Genomic DNA, 21,715 nt, shown 5'->3' with positions numbered 1-21,715 from the left:
TACTGGATAAATGTTTTGTGAATTAGTCCAGATTTTTTGTTGTTGCACATACAGGTACAGTTGAAGTCGGAAGTTTACATACACCTTAGCCAAATACATTTAAACTCAGTTTTTCACAATTCCTGACATTTAATCCTAGTAAAAATTCCCTGTCTTAGGTCAGTTAGGATCACCACTTTATTTTAAGAATGTGAAATGTCAGAATAATAGTAGAGAGAATGATTTATTTCAGCTTTAATTTCTTTCATCACATTCCCAGTGGGTCAGAAGTTTACATACACGCAATTAGTATTTGGTAGCATTGCCTTTAAATTGTTTAACTTGGGTCAAACGTTTTGGGTAGCCTTCCACAAGCTTCCCACAATAAGTTGGGTAACTGAGTCAGGTTTGTAGGCCTCCTTGCTCGCACACGCTTTTTCAGTTCTGCCCACATATTTTCTATAGGATTGAGGTCAGGGCTTTGTGATGGCCACTCCAATACCTTGACTTTGTTGTTCTTAAGCCATTTTGCAACAACTTTGGAAGTATGCTTGGGGTCATTGTCCATTTGGAAGAGCCATTTGCAACCAAGCTTTAACTTCTTGACTGATGTCTTGAGATGTTGCTTCAATATATCCACATAATTTTCCTTCCTCATGATGCCGTCTATTTTGTGAAGTGCACCAGTCCCTCCTGCAGCAAAGCACCCCCACAGCATGATGCTGCCACCCCCGTGCTTCACGGTTGGGATGGTGTTCTTTGGTTTGCAAGGCCCCCCTTTTCCTCCAAACATAACGATGGTCATTATGGCCAAACAGTTATATTTTTGTTTCATCAGACCAGAGGACATTTCTCCAAAAAGTATGCTCTTTGTCCCCATGTGCAGTTGCAAACCGTAGTCTGGCTTTTTTATGGCGGTTTTGAAGCAGTGGCTTCTACCTTGCTGAGCGGCCATTCAAGTTATGTCGATATAGGACTTGTTTTACTGTAGATACTTTTGTACCTGTTTCCTCCAGCATCTTCACAAGGTCCTTTGCTGTTGTTCTGGGATTGATTTGCACTTTTCGCACCAAAGTACGTTCATTTCTAGGAGACAGAACGCGTCTCCTTCCTGAGTGGTATGACGGCTGCGTGGTCCCATGGTGTTTATACTTGCGTACTTTTGTTTGTACAGATGAACGTGGTACCTTCAGGCGTTTGAAAATTGCTCCCAAGGATGAACCGAACTTGTGGAGGTCTACAATTCTTTTTCTGAAGTCTTGGCTGATTTCTTTTGATTTTCCCATGATGTCAAGCAAAGAGGCACTGAGTTTGAAGGTAGGCCTTGAAATACATCCACAGGTACACCTCCAATTGACTCAAATGATGTAAATGAACCTATCAGAAGCTTCTAAAGCCATGACATCATTTTCTGGAATTTTCCAAGCTGTTTAAAGGCACAGTCAACTTAGTGTATGTAAACTTCTGACCCACTGGAATTGTGATACAATGAATTATAAGTGAAATAATCTGTCTGTAAACAATTGTTGGAAAAATTACTTAGGACATCTACTTTGTGTATGACACAACAGACTTGCCAAAACTATAGTTTGTTAACAAGACATTTGTGGAGTGGTTGAAAAATGAGTTTTAATGACTGTATGTAGGCTATTGCATCCTTTTGACTGTCTTTATAAGTTAACCATATCATTCCCTGTCTGTGGGGGACTGGGGAGGCCCAAAGCCCTGGAGTGCAGGACTCAGTTTTCAGCCATATCAAACACCATGCACGCTGCAGAGTTTTCCAGTCTGTCTGTTTGCAGACAAAGTGACAGAGCAGATGGTTCATAGCGCTTCGTCACATTGTTCATCAGCACTCATTTCCTTAATTTCACATGACATAACAGGCAAAAGAGAGACAGACAGACAGACAGACAGACAGACAGACAGACAGACAGACATAGAGAGAGACACAGACAGACAGACAGACAGACAGAGAGAGACAGAGAGAGAGACAGAGAGAGAGACAGAGAGAGAGACAGAGAGACAGACAGAGAGAGAGAGACAGAGAGACAGGAGAATGTGATGAATTCCCAGGCAGGCCAGACAGACGACAGCCTCCACAGCTACTCCTGCATCAACCGACCGGCCAAACCACTGAAGACCAATCACATCAGTAGACAGACAACAGCTGGCTGGCACGCTAACAACAGACACTGAGATAAACAGAACAAAATACTTGGAGAGTGCTGTAGTACAAATGACTCTGGGACGGACTCCATCAAACCTGCATTGGCAATGCTTATTGATTTATTTATTTTTGATGCAGACCACGTCTTCAGTAGGGGATACCCTTATAATATAAGTTGTTTTTTACCTCTTAGCCATATGAGAGTCATTGTTTTAAACATATTTTCTGAATAGACACAGACAGACTGTCACGATCGTCATAATGAGTGGACCAAGGCGCAGCGTGATATGCGTACATCTTTTTTAATGAGTACTTAAACAATGATTACAAAATAACAAAACGATACGTGAAGTCCTCGGTCATAAACAAACCTACACGGAACAAGATCCCACAAAACACAAGTGCACAACAGGCTGCCTAAGTATGGTTCCCAATCAGAGACAACAAGCAACAGCTGATTCTCGTTGCCTCTGATTGAGAACCACCCCGGCCAACATAGAACCACATAACCTAGAACAGAACATAGAAAACGAAACATAGACACTACACAAAGAAACTAACACCCTGGCTCAACATACAAGAGTCCCCAGAGCCAGGGCGTGACACAGACAGTAATGTCCATTCACCGTTTGCTGCTCCTCAAAAAAGTTATTTAAGCTTGTGCTAGTTAAATTTAAATAACGTTTTGACTACAATGGCCTTTATGGAGTTTCATAAAAACAACTTTTGGAGTGAGAGGACATGCCTTGGTCTCTCTGCCTCTAACTGGTTACATACCTTGCCATCAGTGGTGACTGCAGCGAAGACAGTGGAGGAGTAAGGAGACCATGCAACATCTCCCACAGAGGCGTTCAGGTCAAAGGTGAACATTGGGGTCCTGCAGAGACATGGACAGGGACACTGAAGTATAAGGACTCTGTAATGGATACAAATACTAATACTATAAAGTCAAGATTAAGCTATTTACCTTAAAGATAGTAGAAAAACAAGACATCATAGACCTTCTCTAAACTCTTGTAAGAGCAGGTCACAGTACTTGTTCATCATAAGTGCAAGTAAAAAGTTAGAGAGTAAAGAGTAAAAAGGACGAAGACAGACATTACTCTTCCCAAGAGAGGACTTGAAAATTAAAATCAATAGCGCCTCTTCACGCTACATAGACTCCATTGGGTCGAGCCGATGAGTAAATGCAACCTGCGCCCTCCTCTTATCCCACCAAAAATATAATTTCCTCCCTGTCAGTGTATTATAATGCATGTTATTTCCTCCTGTGAGTTCTTAAGGGTCTAGAGAGATGAGGCAGAGCGGGGAATGGGATCCAGGATGATAAGTTAGAAAGTGTGTGAACAGCAGTATCTCATCAAAGGTGCTGGCATAGAAAAGGAAAGAATGGAATATAAAACGGAAGGAGACCTGCACAATGACTGTTATTGCTCCCAATAGTGAGACTGCTTTGTGAACTGTAGGAAGAATACAATGGTTTTAAATGTTTGTCCTCAGTCTTTTGAGGTGCAGGCAGGCAGTCAGGCAGACAAGTAGAGCTAAAGGCATGAGAAAAATAGAACCTGGTCAATGCCATATCTTTGGAGTGATTCCTCATTAAATGAAGACACACTCATACTCATGAGTAGGGCTGTTGCGGTGACCGTATTACTGCCACACCGGCGGTCACGAGTCATAAAGGCAGTCAAATTCCACATGACCGTTCAGTCACGGTAATTAAGCTTCTCCAAGCTCTGATGCTGCTGATGGTCATTAGTAGCCTACCAAACTTGCTAACTGCCTGGTACTCAGCACTCTATTGTCCCTCTAATCACTCTGACGTCAATGCAAATGTAATCGAAAATCTAATCAAACACTTAATGAGAGCCCATGAGCTCATGTTGCGCAACATTTCTATAGGATATGCAATTGCGTGAGAAAACAGAGTGATGGCCTCTACTAAAAAGAGGAGGATCCCATCAGCTTTCAATAGACTAGGCCTGCTATATTTATTTCTCAACTTTCCTAAAATTAAGCACATTGTTTATCTTTACAACAGGAGTATAGCCTACCTGGCTGGCATGAAAATGAACCACAGGAAAAGCGTCCTCCATTCGCTATTTAAGTGCATAGATGACATGTATTTTTTCCAGCTGCCCCGTTTCAAGACAGGTGCATGCTAATGGTCCATTCTAAATCAAAACAAATTTCATACATATATTATTTAGTATATGTAAAGACAAGATTAAATCAAGAATAGTCTGATGGGTGACAATATTAGTCTATCACATGTGAATTATATATTATCATTTGTGAATGATGCCCAGCATAAGAACTGCCTTTTTCTTCTCGACTTTTTCGAATCATAGTCGCACACCTCATGTAGCCTAGCCCATAGGCCTATATGTTTTGATAAGGTTTCTATCACAACTAGTGGCCAAATAACTTCTTAAAATTAAGCACATTAATCCACTTTACAAGGGGTTTAGAACATAACTGGCATACATAAGCAGCGCGTGAGTTTCAAGTTTGGGGAAGATAATTTTCACCATAAAAATGCACCTTTATAATAAAAGCATTATATGCATAATCGCATTTGCGGTCACTTTTGATAATGGTGTTTTCCCGCTAATGGAACATTTGCGCTTATAGCCTACTGCCATGTGCGCATTGCTGTGCTTATGTGAAGAAATAGCCCAATAGTTGATCAACATTTTAAGCTAAATGTTCTGATCTGTTGCGGCAGCCACATTGTGTAAAAAAAAATATTTTGATGCTAGTGGTTGTATTAATTTGGGATCTATCGCATCCCACAACTGTCCCAGACTATGTTTGGAATATTGATTTCTCGCACAGAATAGAATAGGTCGACTTTTGTACTATGGGGGATAGTAGATTGACATAGGCTAGTGCTTTTGCTGTTCGTTAGGCCTCATCTTGTTGGCTGACGAAAAGTAAATGTGGACAGTTCTTCCAATATCTTCAATATGCACCTCGGAATTGGATAAGGACGCGCACAGTTGCATCCCCGATGTGTCTGTCTTCACTTGTAGCCTGTGAGAAAGACCCGATCACGTGACAGAGAACCATGTGAGTGAGAGGCGCTTCGGATTGCACAGCACTCAGGGAGAAGGGCACAACGCAGCACTCTAGGCCCCAAAAGGCATGGATTTTTTGGGGGTGCATTACGGCCACAAAGGGGATGCTGCCGTGAAATTCAAGGCATTATCAAGTGCTTGTCAAATTGTGAATGAGAGACTATTGAAGTGTGTACAGCCTGCGCAAAAAAACCAAAGCAGAGCTCATGCATTTCAAGCGATTTAAAAAGAATCATCATTAGAGTCTCATCAATGTATAAAAAATCAAAACATACAGCCCAACGTTTGTACAACAACTAAAGTTACATGAATAACTCTAAATTAAGCATATAGGAGTATCTATTTCTTTGTTAACCGCTCAACACAGAATAGCCGCATGTGCGCACTCCCTCAAATCGTTTGGAGAAAATATGTATATTTTATTCAGCTTTGTTCAAATTGTATTCTTCATGCTATAAAATAATATAAAATAATGGCACAGAATTCTAACCAAATCTTGTCTGCTAAATGAACTAGCGAAGCCCACGGCCATTTGGCATGTCCACATCAGGACCTAACATATGGACAACTCAGAGTATGCTATTATTTTCTTCTGAAATAGACTACATTTTCTTCATATCATGCTTCTTTAGACCTGTCTAAAATAAATAATGGATTTATTGTGAAGGTGTAGGCTATATTACATGGATTTATTAGACTTTTTAAAATGTAGATGTTCCAAAGGTCTGCATCAGTGGCTTGTCGGCTATGTGTGGAAGCCAGGAGATGCTAAATATGTTTATGTTAATTAACAGTAAATTACCGTGAGACAGACAGTTATTTGCTTGACAATCACCGGCTGATTAAATTTCGTGACCGCCACAGCCCTACTCATGAGAACAAAACAGATTGGGTCACACTGATTCCAAAGTAACAACAGTGGCATCAGGCAGTTAAAGAACACATTTACATAAACTAAACGTTTCTGTTTACTAAGATACAAAGTAGGGTCCTAATCAAATAAAAGTTTATTGGTCGCGTACACAGATTTGCAGATGTTATCGCAGGTGCAGCCAAATGTTTGTATTTTGTCAATCAAAAAGTGCTGCAGCCAGTCCCTAGAATAGAGAGATAGTAATTATATATGGATAAACAGACAGATAGCACATGAAGCCACTGAAAGAAGATAGGATGTCAAGAGGGTGCGGGGGCATTTATCACATATATTATTGATTTATGTAACCTGCAGAGGAATCCGTAACACTACTTCTGACATTTCGTGACTCAGGCTAGATCTGAGACGCATGACTCATCACTCAGAGCCCATTCCGATAGATGGAGTTACAAGGACTTGTATCAACAGGATAAAGTAGTGCCGACCTAATCAATCCACATGATCCTATTCAAATGACCATTTAAGTGTGCAGAGGGACTACTGTTCAACTACTGTTGAACTAAATAAGTGGCTCCGTCACCATGCTCCCTAAACAATGTAGAATCTATTCATGTTTTTCAGATGTTTCTGAAAAAGTATTCTGTTGTTGTCAAACCCCTTTCAACCTGATTGAAGATGTGATATCATTGGCGGGTTCAATGGCAGGTCGGGGATAGGTGCTAAACTAATGCTTGTGTAGTGATACTTACAAGTACTATAACACCAACAGTCTGCCCTAACACAAAAGACCAAAGCAGGCATAGTCAATAGCTCAGTGGTATCTATCAACACAATGAACAGTCTTGATAACACTGAAGTCAGTTGAGTACATGCCTGTGTTTTGATGTGTTCAAGCCCTCTGCTGGCAGTGCTGTTTATAGCCATAATGTGGGTTTAGTGAGAGAGAGCCAAGCTCATGGAATGTATGGACTGTAGAAGTGATTAGATAATTACGATTATTATTCAGTAAATTATATAATTATATCTTATATAAATTAATTGGTTTTGTCAAATGATCTGGCAGGCAAATTACATTGTTTCCAGAAAGGGGTTGTGAAAAGTGATGGATATCTTGGAATAGTTTTCATAGTTTGTAGTGCCATATAATGGATGGGTGAAAGTTGATTTAAGACCCAGGGTTCTATTTTAACAAACGCTGGCGGTAGCGTTATAGGTTCCGAAGTGTGTCAGAAATATTTTAGATTTAGGATTTGTTTTGCTATTGGCTCAAACGCTTATTAGCCAATCAGTTGTGTTGTGACAAGGTAGGGGTGGTATACAGAAGATAGCCCTATTTGGTAAAAGACCAATCCATATTATGTCAAGAACAGCTCAAATAAGCAAAGAGAAACGACAGTCCATCATTACTTTAAAGACATGAAAGTCAGTCAATACTGAACATTTCAAGAACTTTGAACGTTTTTTCAAGTGTAGTCGCAAAAACCATCAAGCGCTATGATGAAACTGGCTCTCATGAGGACCGCCACAGGAAAGGAAGACCCAGAGTTACCTCTGCTGCAGAGGATAAGTTAATTAGAGTTAACTGCACCTCAGATTGCAGCCCAAATAAATCCTTCACAGAGTTCAAGCAACAGACATCTCAACATCAACTGTTCAGAGGAGACTGAGTGAATCAGGCCTTCATGGCCGAATTGCTGCAAAGAAACCACTACTAAAGAACACCAATAAGAAGAAGAGACTTGCTTGGGCCAAGAAACACAAACAATGGACATTAGACCGGTGGAAATCTGTCCTTTGGTCTGATGAGTCCAACCGCCGTGTCTTTGTGAGACGCAGAGTAGGTGAATGGATGATCTCCGCATGTGTGGTTCCCACCATAAAGCATGGAGGAGGAGGTGTGATGGTGCTTTGCTGGTGACACTGTCGGTGATTTGTTTAGAATTCAAGGCACACTTCACCAGCATGGCTTCCACAGCATTCTGCAGCAATACGTCATCCCATCTGGTTTGCGCTTAGTGGGACTATCATTTGTTTTTCAACAGGACAATGACCCAAAACACACCTCCAGGTTGTGTAAGGGCTATTTGACCAAGATGGAGAGTGATGGAGTGCTGGCCTCCACAATCACCCGACCTCAACCCAATTGAGATGGTTTGGGTTGAGTTGGACCGCAGAGTGAAGGAAAAGCAGCCAACAAGTGCTCAGCATATGTGGGAACTCCTTCAAGACTGTTGGAAAAGCATTCCTCATTAAGCTGGTTGAGAGAATGCCAAGAGTGTGCAAAGCTGTCATCAAGGCAAAGGGTGGCTGCTTTGAAGAATCTCAAATATAAAATATATTTTGATTTGTTTAACACTTTTTTGGTTACTACATGATTCCATATGTGTTATTTCATAGTTTTGATATCTTCACTATTATCCCACAACGTAGAAAATAGTAAAAATAAAGAAAAACCCTTGAATGAGTAGGTGTGTCCAAACTTTTGACTGGTACTGTACTTCCATTCATTTTTTCAACTGGTACCGGGGGACATTCAGACGAGTCTTGTGAGGCCTATGGGCGTCCTAGAGCAAAATAGCCTACATGTACGGGTTCGTGAGAGTCTCACCTTTGCAAAGGTGAGACTAGTGTGTTCGTGAGAGCCAAATCGTGTTTGTGAGAGCCAAACCGTTCAGATGCTACAGACGATTTTGTGAGAAGACCGATCTTCGGGTCTGACAAACACCGCTCTAGCTCTGTCACCTTTCACCACAGATGCGGAATTGTGACATAGGCGGATGCGGTGGATCGAGGCGCATCCAATGCAAAAAAACAGATATCTCTAGCTTAAAACTGACAGATTATTATGTGGATTTTTTATTATGCTAATTAGATTTAAGCGGCGGCGCGGACATCAACCTTAGGGGGTTAAATAGCCTGCCCCTTATTTGCTAATATTTGCAGTCCATGTTGTTTTAATTGCATTGCTTCAATATGGAAATATACTGAACAAAACTATAAATACAACATGTAAAATGTTGGAAATAAAATATCCCAGAAATATTTGATACGCACAAAAAGCTTATTTCTCTCAAAGTTTGTGCACAAATTTGTTTACATCCCTGTTAGTGAGCATTTCTCCTTTACCAAGATAATCCATCCACCTGAGAGGTGTGGCATATCAAGAAGCTGATTATACAACATGATTCATTACACAGGCGCACCTTGTGCTTGGGACAATAAAAGGCCACTCTAAAATGTGCGGTTGGCCACTGGCACACTCTTGAATCCCGGTTTCAACTGTACTGGGCAGATAGCAGACAGCGTGTATGGCGTTGTGTGGGCGAGCGGTTTGCTGATGTCAACGCTGTGAACAGAGTGCCCCATGGTGGCGGTGGGTTTATGGTATGGGCAGGCATAAGGTACGGACAATTAACAGAATTGCATTTTATTGATGGTAATTTGAATGCACAGAGATACCGTGACGAGATCCTGAGGCCCATTGTCATGCCATTAATCTGCCGCCATCACCTTATGTTTCAGCATGATAACGCACGGCCCCAAGGATCTGTACACAATTCCTGGAAGCTGAATATTTCCCAGTTCTTCCATGGCCTGCACACTCACCAGACATGTCACCACCCATTGAGCATGTTTGGGATGCTCTGGATCGACGTGTACGACAGCGTGTTCCAGTTCCCGCCAATATCCAGCAACTTCGCACAGCCATTGAAGAGGAGTGGGACAACATTCCACAGGCCACAATCAACAGCCTGATGGTGGTCACACCAGATACTGACTGGTTTCTGATCCAAGCCTCTACCTTTTTTTTAAGGTCTCTGTGACCAACAGATGTATATCTGTATTCCCAGTCATGTGAGATCCATAGATTAGGGCCTAATTAATTAATTTCAATTGACTGACTTCCTTATATGAACTGTAACTCAGTAAAATCTTTGAAATTGTTGCATGTTGCGTTTAGATTTTTGTTAGATTTATGTTAATCATACAGCTACCCGGACTATTTACTTTGACCCCCTTTTTTACGCTGCTGCTATGCGCTGTTTATTATCTACGCATAGTCACTTTACCCCTACCTACATATACAGTACATACTGTACTCCCTCAATTACCTCGACTAACCTGTACCCCCGCACACTGACTCGGTACCGGTACCCCCTGTATATAGCCTCATGATTGTTATTTTATTGTGTTACTTTTTTCTTACTTTAGTTATTTGTTTTTTATTTTAAAAAAAAGAGTTAATATTTTTAATTTATTCTGCATTGTTGGTTAAGGGCTTGTAAGTAAGCATTTCACAGTAAGGTCTACACCTGTTGTATTCGGCGCATGTGACAAATCAAATTTGATTTGATTTGTTAAACATAGGCTATAGCATTTACTGTACACTGGTATATGGGCTAGGTGTACTGTAAATTGCAGTCTGGACATGCCAAACGTAGTCATTAAGCTAGATTAAAATCACTAGGCTACTGATAAGGCCTAAAAAGACAGTGTATAATTCTAATCAAATTCATATAAAAACAAAACAACAACTTGTTTTAAAATAGTTTATGTCTAAATACAGTTACAGGCACCATAATTGCTCCCTGTGGGTGTATAATACAGACAAGGCAACTTATACTATGGAGGGTTTTACGCACATCCCAAACTTTTCACAGGAGCTGGATAAAGATCCAATATAAAGAGAAAGGGGGAATGTCCACTCACAGTTACACTGCTCGCAAATGTAATGTTTTATAAACATAATGGAACCATCTTACAGATCATATTTGCACATCTCCAAAAATAGCAGACAAAATTGCATTCGAGCCATGTATGTTCTTACCATAAACCCATGGATGGTGAATCTTTCTAATAAGTTAAGTTTTTAATCAAATTCCATGAAAAACTACCAACAACAATATTTCTAAATAGGATTGGGTCAGAAGCATGATGTCATAAATCGCTTTTCTCATTCCATGGCACTGTGTGCACACGTAGGCCTAAATGTCTTTACGTTTAACTTTCGCACAACTATACAAAATACTAGGCTCAATTGTATTGTTGCCTATGTGGGAGACTGATTCTCCAAAAATAAATGGCCCACTGATATGGCATTATAGGAGGACTGAATAGTTTGGAGGAGCGTAACTATGTAACTAATCGGATGAGGGGCGCTCTTTGAAAATGGGGATGGATTCCCTACTTGAACAAGTGAAATGAAGGTATGTGAATTGTAAATAATGAAAAAGCATGAGGGCAAAAACCTCCAAAATATTCCAAAGCACTCTCAGTAGACCATTTAAAAGCCCTTTATTCATAGGCTAATTTTGGCTAATGGCCAGGATACAAAGACACACCTACGCGATGCTGCTAAACCATCCTTGATTAAGGGGAGGGTAGGCTATGCTTGGTTCTTAATCAAATTAAGCGAAATGGGGGAAAACAATCGTTTTTTTATGTTTCTAAATACGAGATTAATCTGCACAAACGGCACATCTCTCCTTCCATGGGCACTGCGCGTCATGGCTGGCTAGGCTGCGCTTCCGCTCTCAAAATCCATGCGTGACCGTTAAGATCTGCTTTTGTGAGTCTTATTTTGATAAGCTACAGGACTGTTTTGCTAGCACAGACTGGAATATGTTCCGGGATTCTTCCGATGGCATTGAGGAGTACACCACATCAGTCACTGGCTTCATCAATAAGTGCATCGATGAAGTCGTCCCCACTGTGACCGCACGTACATACCCCAACCAGAAGCCATGAATTACAGCAACATCCGCACTGAGCTAAAGGGTAGAGCTGCCTCGCTTCGAGGCAAGCAACACTGAAGCATGCATGAGAGCATCAGCTGTTCCGGACGACTGTGTGATCACGCTCTCCGTAGCCGATGTGAGTAAGACCTTTAAACAGGTCAACATTCACAAGGCCGAAGGGCCAGACGGATTACCAGGACATGTACTCCGAGCATGCGCTGACCAACTGGCAAGTGTCTTCACTGACATTTTCAACCTGTCCCTGACTGAGTCTGTAATACCAACATGTTTCAAGCAGACCACCATAGTCCTTGTGCCCAAGAACACTAAGGTAACCTGCCTAAATGACTACCGACCCGTAGCATTCACGTATGTAGCCATGAAGTGCTTTGAAAGGCTCACATCAACACCATTATCCTAGAAACCCTAGACCCAATCCAATTTGCATACCACTCCAACAGATCCACAGATGATGCAATCTCTGTTGCACTCCACACTGCCCTTTCCCACCTGGACAAATGGAACACCTACGTGAGAATGCTATTCATTGACTACAACTCAGCGTTCAACACCATAGCGCCCTCAAAGCTCATCACTAAGCGAAGGACCCTGGGACTAAACACATCCCTCTGCAACTGGATCCTGGACTTCCTGACGGGCTGCCCCCAGTTGGTAAGGGTAGGTAACAACACTTCTGCCACGCTGATCCTCAACACAGAGGGTGCATGCTCAGCCCCCTCCTGTACTCCCTGTTCACCCATGACTGCATGGCCAGGCATGACTCCTACACCATCATTAAGTTTGCCGACGACACAACAGTGGTAGGCCTGATCACCGACAACGATGAGACAGCCTATAGGGAGGAGGTCAGAGACCTGGCTGTGTGGTGCCAGGATAACAACCTCTCCCTCAACGTGATCAAGACAAAGGAGATGATTGTGGACTACAGGAAAAAGAGGACCGAGCACGCCCCCATTCTCATCGACGGGGCTGTAGTGGAGCATGTTGAGAGCTTCAAGTTCCTTGGTGTCCACCAACAAACTATCATGGTCCAAACAAACCAAGACAGTCATGAAGAGGGCACGACAAAGCCTATTCCCCCTCAGGAGACTGAAGAGGGGTCCTCAGATCCTGAAAAATGTCTACAGCTGCACCATCGAGAGCATTCTGACTGGTTGCATCACCGCCTGGTATGGCAACGGCTCGGCCTCCAGAGGGTAGTGTGTACGGCCCAGTACATCACTGGGGCCAAGCTTCCTGCCATCCAGGACCTCTATACCAGGCGGTGTCAGTAGGAAGGCCAAAAAAATTGTCAAAGACTCCAGCCACCCTAGTCAAGCGCACGGCAAGCGGTACCGGAGCGCCAAGTCTAGGTCCAAAAGGCTTCTTAACAGCTTCTACCTCCAAGCCATAAGACTCCTGAACAGCTAATCAAATGGCTACCCGGACTATTTGCATTGCCCCCCCACACTCCCCCACCCCCTCTTTTACGCTGCTGCTACTCTCTGTTTATTATCTCTGCATAGTCACTTTAATTCTACCTACATATACAGTGGGGAGAACAAGTATTTGATATACTGCCGATTTTGCAGCTTTTCCTACTTACAAAGCATGTAGAGGTCTGTAATTTTTATCATAGGTACACTTCAACTGTGAGAGACATAATCTAAAACAAAAATCCAGAAAATCACATTGTATGATTTTTAAGTAATTAATTTGCATTTTATTGCATGACATAAGTATTTGATACATCAGAAAAGCAGAACTTAATATTTGGTACAGAAACCTTTGTTTGCAATTACAGAGATCATATGTTTCCTGTAGGTCTTGACCAGGTTTGCACACACTGCAGCAGGGATTTTGGCCCACTCCTCCATACAGACCTTCTCCAGATCCTTCAGGTTTCGGGGCTGTCGCTGGGCAATACGGACTTTCAGCTCCCTCCAAAGATTTTCTATTGGGTTCAGCTCTATTGACTGGCTAGGCCACTCCAGGACCTTGAGATGCTTCTTACGGAGCCACTCCTTAGTTGCCCTGGCTGTGTGTTTCGGGTCGTTGTCATGCTGGAAGACCCAGCCACGACCCATCTTCAATGCTCTTACTGAGGGAAGGAGGTTGTTGGCCAAGATCTCGCAATACATGGCCCCATCCATCCTCCCCTCAATACGGTGCAGTCATCCTGTCACCTTTGCAGAAAAGCATCCCCAAAGAATGATGTTTCCACCTCCATGCTTCACGGTTGGGATGGTGTTCTTGGGGTTGTACTCATCCTTCTTCTTCCTCCAAACACGGCGAGTGGAGTTTAGACCAAAAAGCTTTCTTTTTGTCTCATCAGACCACATGACCTTCTCCCATTCTTCCTCTGGATCATCCAGATGGTCATTGGCAAACTTCAGACGGGCCTGGACATGCGCTGGCTTGAGCAGGGGAACCTTGCATGCGCTGCAGGATTTTTATCCATGACGCCGTAGTGTGTTACTAATGGTTTTCTTTGAGACTGTGGTCCCAGCTCTCTTCAGGTCATTGACCAGGTCCTGCCGTGTAGTTCTGGGCTGATCCCTCACCTTCCTCATGATCATTGATGCCCCACGAGGTGAGATCTTGCATGGAGCCCCAGACCGAGGATAATTGACCGTCATCTTGAACTTCTTCCATTTTCTAATAATTGCGCCAACAGTTGTTGCCTTCTCACCAAGCTGCTTGCCTATTGTCCTGTAGCCCATCCCAGCCTTGTGCAGGTCTACAATTTTATCCCTGATGTCCTTACACAGCTCTCTAGTCTTAGTCATTGTGGAGAGGTTGGAGTCTGTTTGATTGAGTGTGTGGACAGCTGTCTTTTATACAGGTAACGAGTTCAAACAGGTGCAGTTAATACATGTAATGAGTGGAGAACAGGAGGTTTTCTTAAAGAAAAACTAACAGGTCTGTGAGAGCCGGAATTCTTACTGGTTGGTAGGTGATCAAATACTTATGTCATGCAATAAAATGCAAATGAATTACTTAAAAATCATACAATGTGATTTTCTGGATTTTTGTTGAAAATTACAGACCTCTACATGCTTTGTAAGTAGGAAAACCTGCAAAATCGGCAGTGTATCAAATACTTGTTCTCCCCACTGTACATATTATCTCAATTACCTCGACTAACCTGTGCCCCCGCACATTGACTCTGTACCGGTACCCCCTGTATATAGCCTCGCTACTGTTATTTTACTGCTGCTCTTTAATTATATTTTATTTTTAGTTCTCTATTTTTTACTTAACACTTATTTTTCTTAAAACTGCATTGTTGGTTAAGGGCTTGTAAGTAAGTATTTCACTGTAAGGTCTACACTTGTTGTATTCGGCGCATGTGACAAATAACATTTTATTTGATTTTAAATGTTTACTTTTGCGCTTGTTTTTAAGGACACACCTAAAATATGATCACCCCTCCCACCTCAGTGCAATCGAGCTGATGTTAGACAGGTAAACTGCCGAACCTGACGTTAGAGCTGGAAAATGGCAGTGCGCCAGTTTTTACATGACAAAATTGGAAACTAACGTGAGTTTGACACTTGCGCCTTCTTAGAGGCCTTCTTAGAGCCCCAGGGTTCAAATGGATGTTTTTGTGGTGCCATTTTAAAACCAGAATTATAGCCTGACATAGATTTGGAACAGCGAGACATTTTTGAATTTAGCTACTTCTCTAAACTAAGCTGGCCAATGTGAAAATAAATATCAGAGACAGCATAGTTTGATTCGGGTGGGCACAATAGTATGATGGTGAGTAGACTTACCTGATGGTGTGGTCCCAGATCTTGACGGTCCAATCAGAACTGCAGGATATAAAGACCTTTGTGTGGAAGTGGTTCCACTTAACTGCGTCCACTGCCATGTTGTGGGCATTGTAAGTCTCCAGGAACTGGCTGGAGTAGGCCTTGGAGCACTGGAAATGACACAGCAATAATATGGAGTCAGACCTCACATTCACCACTCCAGATAGACAATATACTGTAGCTGTGAACCAAACTTCCGCTCTACTATTATTGCAAGCTACATCATTTGCATGGTGACAGAATGATAGGAGTGAAAGCAGTGAGAAAGTCTCAGAGTTAAATTAAAGGGATAAATCAATATACAGCCCTGGCCTAAAATGGTATGTCCCACTGGGCAAAACAGGTTGAATAAACATTGTTTCCACGTCATTTCAACAAAGAAAATCATTTGAATCAACGTGGAAAATAGATTGGTTTTGCAAAAAGTAATCAACGTAAGGGAATTTCATTTATTTTTCACTCAACCTTTAACCTAAATCCAATGTCATGGTGACATTTTTCTGTTGATTTCACGCTGAATTCACATTAGTTGACAACTCAACCAAATATAAATAAAAATAGACGTTGAACTGACATCTGCGCCCAGTGGGGTTGCTCTGTAAGGGGATAGGTAGTGAATAAGTCACAGCAGAGCTATTACATTTGTCCCAGGAGCTCCCGGAGGTGGCTGTTTTCCAACAAGAGGTGACAGATAGGAACTGATATCACACGCATAGTTGTGTGGGTGTGTGTGTGTGTGTATGTGAAAAAACTCTAATCTGTAAAAGTTATCAAAACTCTCGACTCTTAAATTTAACGAAACAGTAGGCTTATCGCCTATCTTATTGTTACTACTGGAGAGCATCGGCCAAATCCCCGGTGAGAGCGCATATTCACTTTCTTTATCGTTCGTTGTGTGAGTCAGTGCCACTGGAAAGTAATTTTAGGATAATATAATTTCCTCATCCAGGCTAGATGGATGTCATATTGTACAATATGCGTCTCACCTTTTCATAGGCCTAGATTAGATGGTTGCATTCAAGACGAGGTCGTTTTTATTGTTGTCAGTGTCAGCAGAGGAGGCTACCCTGTCATTTTTGTTAAAGATTAGGATTCTGCTAATACGTCTGGAGTCATGTTAAGTGTCGTAAAATTGTTTCTAAAATTGACAAAAACAATTCGGATCCTCCCCCCAAAACATCGTCTAGCTAGGCATGACCTCTGAATGTGTGCAAAGGAGAAGAAAAGCATTATTGAGAACCATTTTTTTTTCAAATAGTGAGTGGCGCAGCGGTCTAAGGCACTGCATCTCAGTGCTAGAGGCGTCACTACAGACCCTGGTTCGATTCCAGGCAGTATCACAATCCGGCCGTGATTGGGAGTCCCATAGGGCGGCGCACAATTGGCCCAGCATCGTCCGGGTTTGGCCGGGGTAGGCCATCAGAGTAAATATGAATTTGTTCAACCTCTCCGATCATTTTCATGGTGTCCATCCGGGAAGAACATCTTAGCATCTTCTACAACAGTGGTTCCCAAACTGTAAATTTAGGTCGTTTTTTGTTTTTCTCCATAGATTTTGTTGTAATGTTTGAGTCACTCAAATATCACATGAATACACATTAGACATGGCAAAATGTATAGAATTGCAGGAAATAGTTTGGGAACCCCTGTTGTACAATATAAAAGGCCTTCATTACAACCCATTTAAATGTAATGTACAGAGTTTTCAAAAACCCTTCATGTAGGCATATTAAACACTAAACACTGTAGGTTTATTGGGACTTAGGGCCTCCCAAGTGGCACAGCGGTCTAAGGCACAGCCGGCCGTGATCGGGAGACCCATGAGGCGGCACAGAATTGGCCCAGCGTTGTCCGGGTTAGGGGAGGGTTTGGCCGGCTGGGATTTTCTTGTCCCATGGCGCTCTAGCGACTCCTTGTGGCGGGCCGGGCACCGGCACGCTGACTTCGGTCACCAGCTGGACAGTTTTTCCTCTGACACATTGGTGCGGCTGGCTTCCGGGTTAAGCGAGCAGTCTGTCAAGAAGCAGTGCGACTTGGCATTGTCGTGTTTCGTGGGACGCATGGCTCTCGACCTTCGCCTCTCCCGAGTCCGTAGGGTCAAGACTGTAACTACCAATTGGATATCACGAAATTGGGGCGAAAAAGTGGTAAAAGTACAACAACAACAAAAAATACAGGTTTATTGTGACTTAGACCAGAGTGCACGTGTGTAATGAAACTATCTCCAACCCGATGTTGCAACAACGAGACACTAATGAGCTTGCAAGGTCTGGATAATCAGAATGGGCCTTTGACAACACACTGCTACAGCTAGGTCACAATCAGCCAAAACCCTTCATTAGCATGTTCGCTTACCGAACCATAACATTACAGTGAGCTAGCTAGCTAACACAGTGGGCTAAGGCTCATAATTAGCATAGCCTTTAGAGAGAGTAGACTGAGCTGCCAGTCACTTGAGACTCTGTGCGGCTGTGGCAGTTCTGTAAGGGGCTTCTAAAAGGCGTTTGTCTGTGTGTGTGAGATTGTGTCAATCTGTCTCAAAGCTGTAGCTGAGAGCAATGGAACTTTATTGAATCCTTCATCTCATCTAGATTGAGGGGAAAAAAAATCCCCTGTAGAACTCTGCTTCAGTGTGTGTGTGTGTGTGTGTGTGTGTGTGTGTGTGTGTGTGTGATCAGAACCTCACAGTAGTGTGTCTCTCTGCAACACTGCTGGATAGACACTTGGGGGAGAAGGCCAAATGAGGATGGACGCCAGCCAAAAACTACAGCTGTCTGCTGTTAATGAGCAAATCTGGGAGAGGTTTGGAGGCTCTGCCCTCATTTTGGCTCTCATTAAACGCTTAGCATCGTGTGAGAGGGCCTCCCAGAGCACCAGCCTAGACAGACAAGCCTATCCTGGACTAACAAGCCTAGCATAGACTGACAAATCTCTGACTACATACACAACTGCAGTGAAAAACCAAACCAAAAACAATCACAGTGACTACTCCTTTTCTTTAATTTAGCACTCGAAAAAGCCCTCCCTCTAAGCCCCCGAAAAACCACAAAACAAGTTGTAGGGCTGCACCATTGAGAGCGGAGATAGAGGCTTCAGAGTGGTGCTTTACAGCCCGCTGGGAAGAGGCTGTGCCGAGCCCAAAGCCTAGTGCTAATGAGATACTTCCTCACTCTCTGAGAGACAAGGAGAAGGCATTGCTTCTGTGGCCCAGCAGGATATCACACACCACACTACAAACACAACAGAACAAGACTCCATTTGATTCCTCAGAGGAGCAACTAGGAGATGGTCAGGACACCCAAGACAATTCATATCTCATTAAGTTACAGTAAAATAACTAAACGTTTTGGAGTAGCTGAATACAGCAATAGTCAGTGGGGGATACATGACTGGGGACCATGTTTGAATGTCTGCTCACCTTGTGAATCTTGCCCTCCTCCGTGCCAACCAGGAAGAGGTACTCAATCTGTTTGTGGAAGTCGAAGGATGTTCCACAAGCTGCGGGACGACAAACATTGTCAAATATTTCAATTATCCTAACAGGTATCAAACGGTGTTGAAGTGATGCGTCAGTTGATGACAGGTCTTACCCATGATGGGAAGTTGCACGCCTTCTGGTCCTTCTGACACAGCTCCCTCCAATGACAGCTTGATGATGTCTGTGAAGACCAGCTCATTCTGCAACCATTCAAACCCACATCAAAACTTCTGTGAGAACAAAATTATACACAAAAATACACTTACGCACAATATGAGATGGAACTCTGTTCCATCTCATATTGCTCAAGTGAACAGCAAACCTGGTTTAAAAAAACAGATAAAGCAACAGCTCACGGCACAACGCCTCTCCCCTATTTGACCTAGATAGTTTGTGTGTATGTATTGATATGTAGGCTACGTGTGCCTTTTGTAATGTTTTTAAAACATACGTTGCTCTGTCCTTGAGCTGTTGTCCATTAATGTTCTGTATTATGTCATGTTTCATGTTTTGTGTGGACCCCAGGAAGAGTAGCTGCTGCTTTTGCAACATCTAATGGGGATCCTAATAAAATACAAAATAAAATATTCACAAATACTCACAAGCAGACGTGCATATATTAACACACATACTGAGGAAAGTGAATGTATTTCTCGAGCACCTTGACAAGAGTCCATGACACCACACGGCCATCAGACGACACAGAGAAGAAGTTGTGATTGTTGTCCATGTCGTCCTTCTGCCACTTCACCTGAAAAGGAAATGCCACAAACATAGCATGTTAACACAAAAAACTATAAATCCGAGATTTGCAGACATACAGACAGACAAACAAAGTCTTAGACCATCATGTGACAGTGAGTCTTATCCAAATACAGAACATGCACAAACTAACACACACCTGCCACACGGGGTCGGTGTGCTTGCCAGACTTGGCGGTGCTCTTATAGATGGGCTGCAGGCTCTCTTCCTTGAGGTTGTAGACGGCCACGCAGCCGTCGTAGAAGCCCACGGCCACCAGGTAAGGCAGGTGCTTGTGGATGTCCAGGCACAGGATGCCCGACGGCGTGGGGTAGATATACTCAGGGAAGGTGGAGTTCTTCAGAGAGTAGAAAACCAGCATGCCCCGCCCCTGCTTGGTGAAGTCGTCTGGCGGGAAGAGCGGGGTCAACATTTTAAAAAGGGTACTGGTTTGGTAAACCTTGCATACTTACATGATCCAAGGCCCACGGCAAACAAATCTTTGTAGCTTTCATTCCTGTGGAGCAACAGAGAGACTATAATTATTCAATGCAGTTTCCCAAAAATATTACGAAGATTTCAGGTTTTCCCAGTGGTCCAACTACTGTCTATAAGCCACACATCTATCAAAACTGTTTCAGTGACTGTAAAGCCGCATTGTTGTTGTTGTTGTTGTTGTTGTAATGTGAGAAGACTGACCAGCAGAGGGCGGTGACAGACAGCCTCTTGGCTTTGTCGTACTGAAACTTCCAGAGGGGGAGAAGGGTGCCCTCCTGCTCCCGGTACTCATCAGAAGCATCCTCAAAGTACTTAAAATCTAAAAGAGGGAAGTGACATCTCATATCATGTCACCATGCAGAGACTATCAGGAGGTTTTGTATCAAGGTAAAATAACATGGCACACACAGGAAGGACCTACCTTGTGCAATGTCGTCAAACGTGTTTTGGTTCACCATCCGCTCGATGATCTTGGCCACCTTGGCCACTTTGGTGATGTCATCACTCTGAGGGGGAAACAGGGGGAAAGCTTTCAGTTCTCTACATTCAATGGGATCAACAATGTCTGTGTGTTGTTGAACGAGAGCCCGATTTTTCTAAGTGTTATCTCCAATTGAATGGCTTGGGGTCATAGTTTATTATTGACTTGAGGTTTACCTGTGTCTCCACCAGCATCATCTTCTTCTTGCCCTTGTCGTCGTCCTTCTTGGGGACCGCTTTCGCCTTCTCCTTGTTCTTCTCCTGCTTCTGCAGCACCTCCAAATACACGTCATAGATCTCCCACTGCAGGAGGAGGAGGTGAGGTTACCCTGTTGTATCACTAGCCTTCATAACATTCATGTTTAGGAGCAGCAAACAATGAGAATCATCAATGGCATCAAACTCAAAATGATGTATTTTTCACCTGATTGGCAGTAGCTGAGAAGTTTGCACGAGGAGGGGGCTCTGTCTGACATCCCCTTTCCTGAGAAGGAGTTCAGGGAATTTGTGTCTTGACAATCCTCGGAAGACAGATTTGCCCTTCTACAGTATTATAGGCAATTTATACTTCTTGCAACATAGTCTGCCTTGGCCCTAGCCTACCTACCCTGAGTGGGTTGTTGAGGGTCTGGGAGGCCCTCTCACTGAAGTTGAACTGGTTGGTGATTTTCTGCTCCTTTTTTCCAGCCTTGGACTCCACGCTGTCAGCTCTCTCCTCTCCCCCGCCCTCCTCCGCGTCCCCTGCATCCTCCTCACCTGCAGCCTGAGACAGAAGAAAGAACCAGAGAACTCTTTTCACTATCTTGTCTCTGGATCTTGTGTGGGTTTTGGCATGCATTGATATTAAGTCACTCAAGAG

General features: G+C 43.0%; 1 protein-coding gene across 1 annotated transcript in view; it reads right to left on the bottom strand.

The window, feature by feature from the left end:
* dnai1.2 (dynein, axonemal, intermediate chain 1, paralog 2) overlaps nucleotides 1-21,715 on the bottom strand; it is a gene marked incomplete at both ends in the record, with an annotated part of 45,339 nt that overhangs the window by 17,780 nt on the left and 5,844 nt on the right. Inside the window, 12 exons of the mRNA XM_084173052.1 lie at nucleotides 2,927-3,026; nucleotides 15,621-15,769; nucleotides 19,078-19,157; nucleotides 19,250-19,337; nucleotides 19,799-19,888; nucleotides 20,039-20,286; nucleotides 20,352-20,395; nucleotides 20,578-20,695; nucleotides 20,798-20,882; nucleotides 21,034-21,159; nucleotides 21,281-21,340; nucleotides 21,464-21,619. Coding sequence (XP_084029178.1) covers nucleotides 2,927-3,026; nucleotides 15,621-15,769; nucleotides 19,078-19,157; nucleotides 19,250-19,337; nucleotides 19,799-19,888; nucleotides 20,039-20,286; nucleotides 20,352-20,395; nucleotides 20,578-20,695; nucleotides 20,798-20,882; nucleotides 21,034-21,159; nucleotides 21,281-21,340; nucleotides 21,464-21,619 — 1,344 coding nt within the window. The remainder of the gene's footprint in view (nucleotides 1-2,926; nucleotides 3,027-15,620; nucleotides 15,770-19,077; nucleotides 19,158-19,249; nucleotides 19,338-19,798; nucleotides 19,889-20,038; nucleotides 20,287-20,351; nucleotides 20,396-20,577; nucleotides 20,696-20,797; nucleotides 20,883-21,033; nucleotides 21,160-21,280; nucleotides 21,341-21,463; nucleotides 21,620-21,715) is intronic.

This window comes from Coregonus lavaretus, assembly GCF_964263955.1.
Source record: "Coregonus lavaretus genome assembly, chromosome: 12".
Taxonomy (NCBI): Eukaryota; Metazoa; Chordata; class Actinopteri; order Salmoniformes; family Salmonidae; genus Coregonus; species Coregonus lavaretus.
Note: the sequence above shows the minus strand (reverse complement) of the source record. Positions and strands in the feature narration are given on the sequence as shown.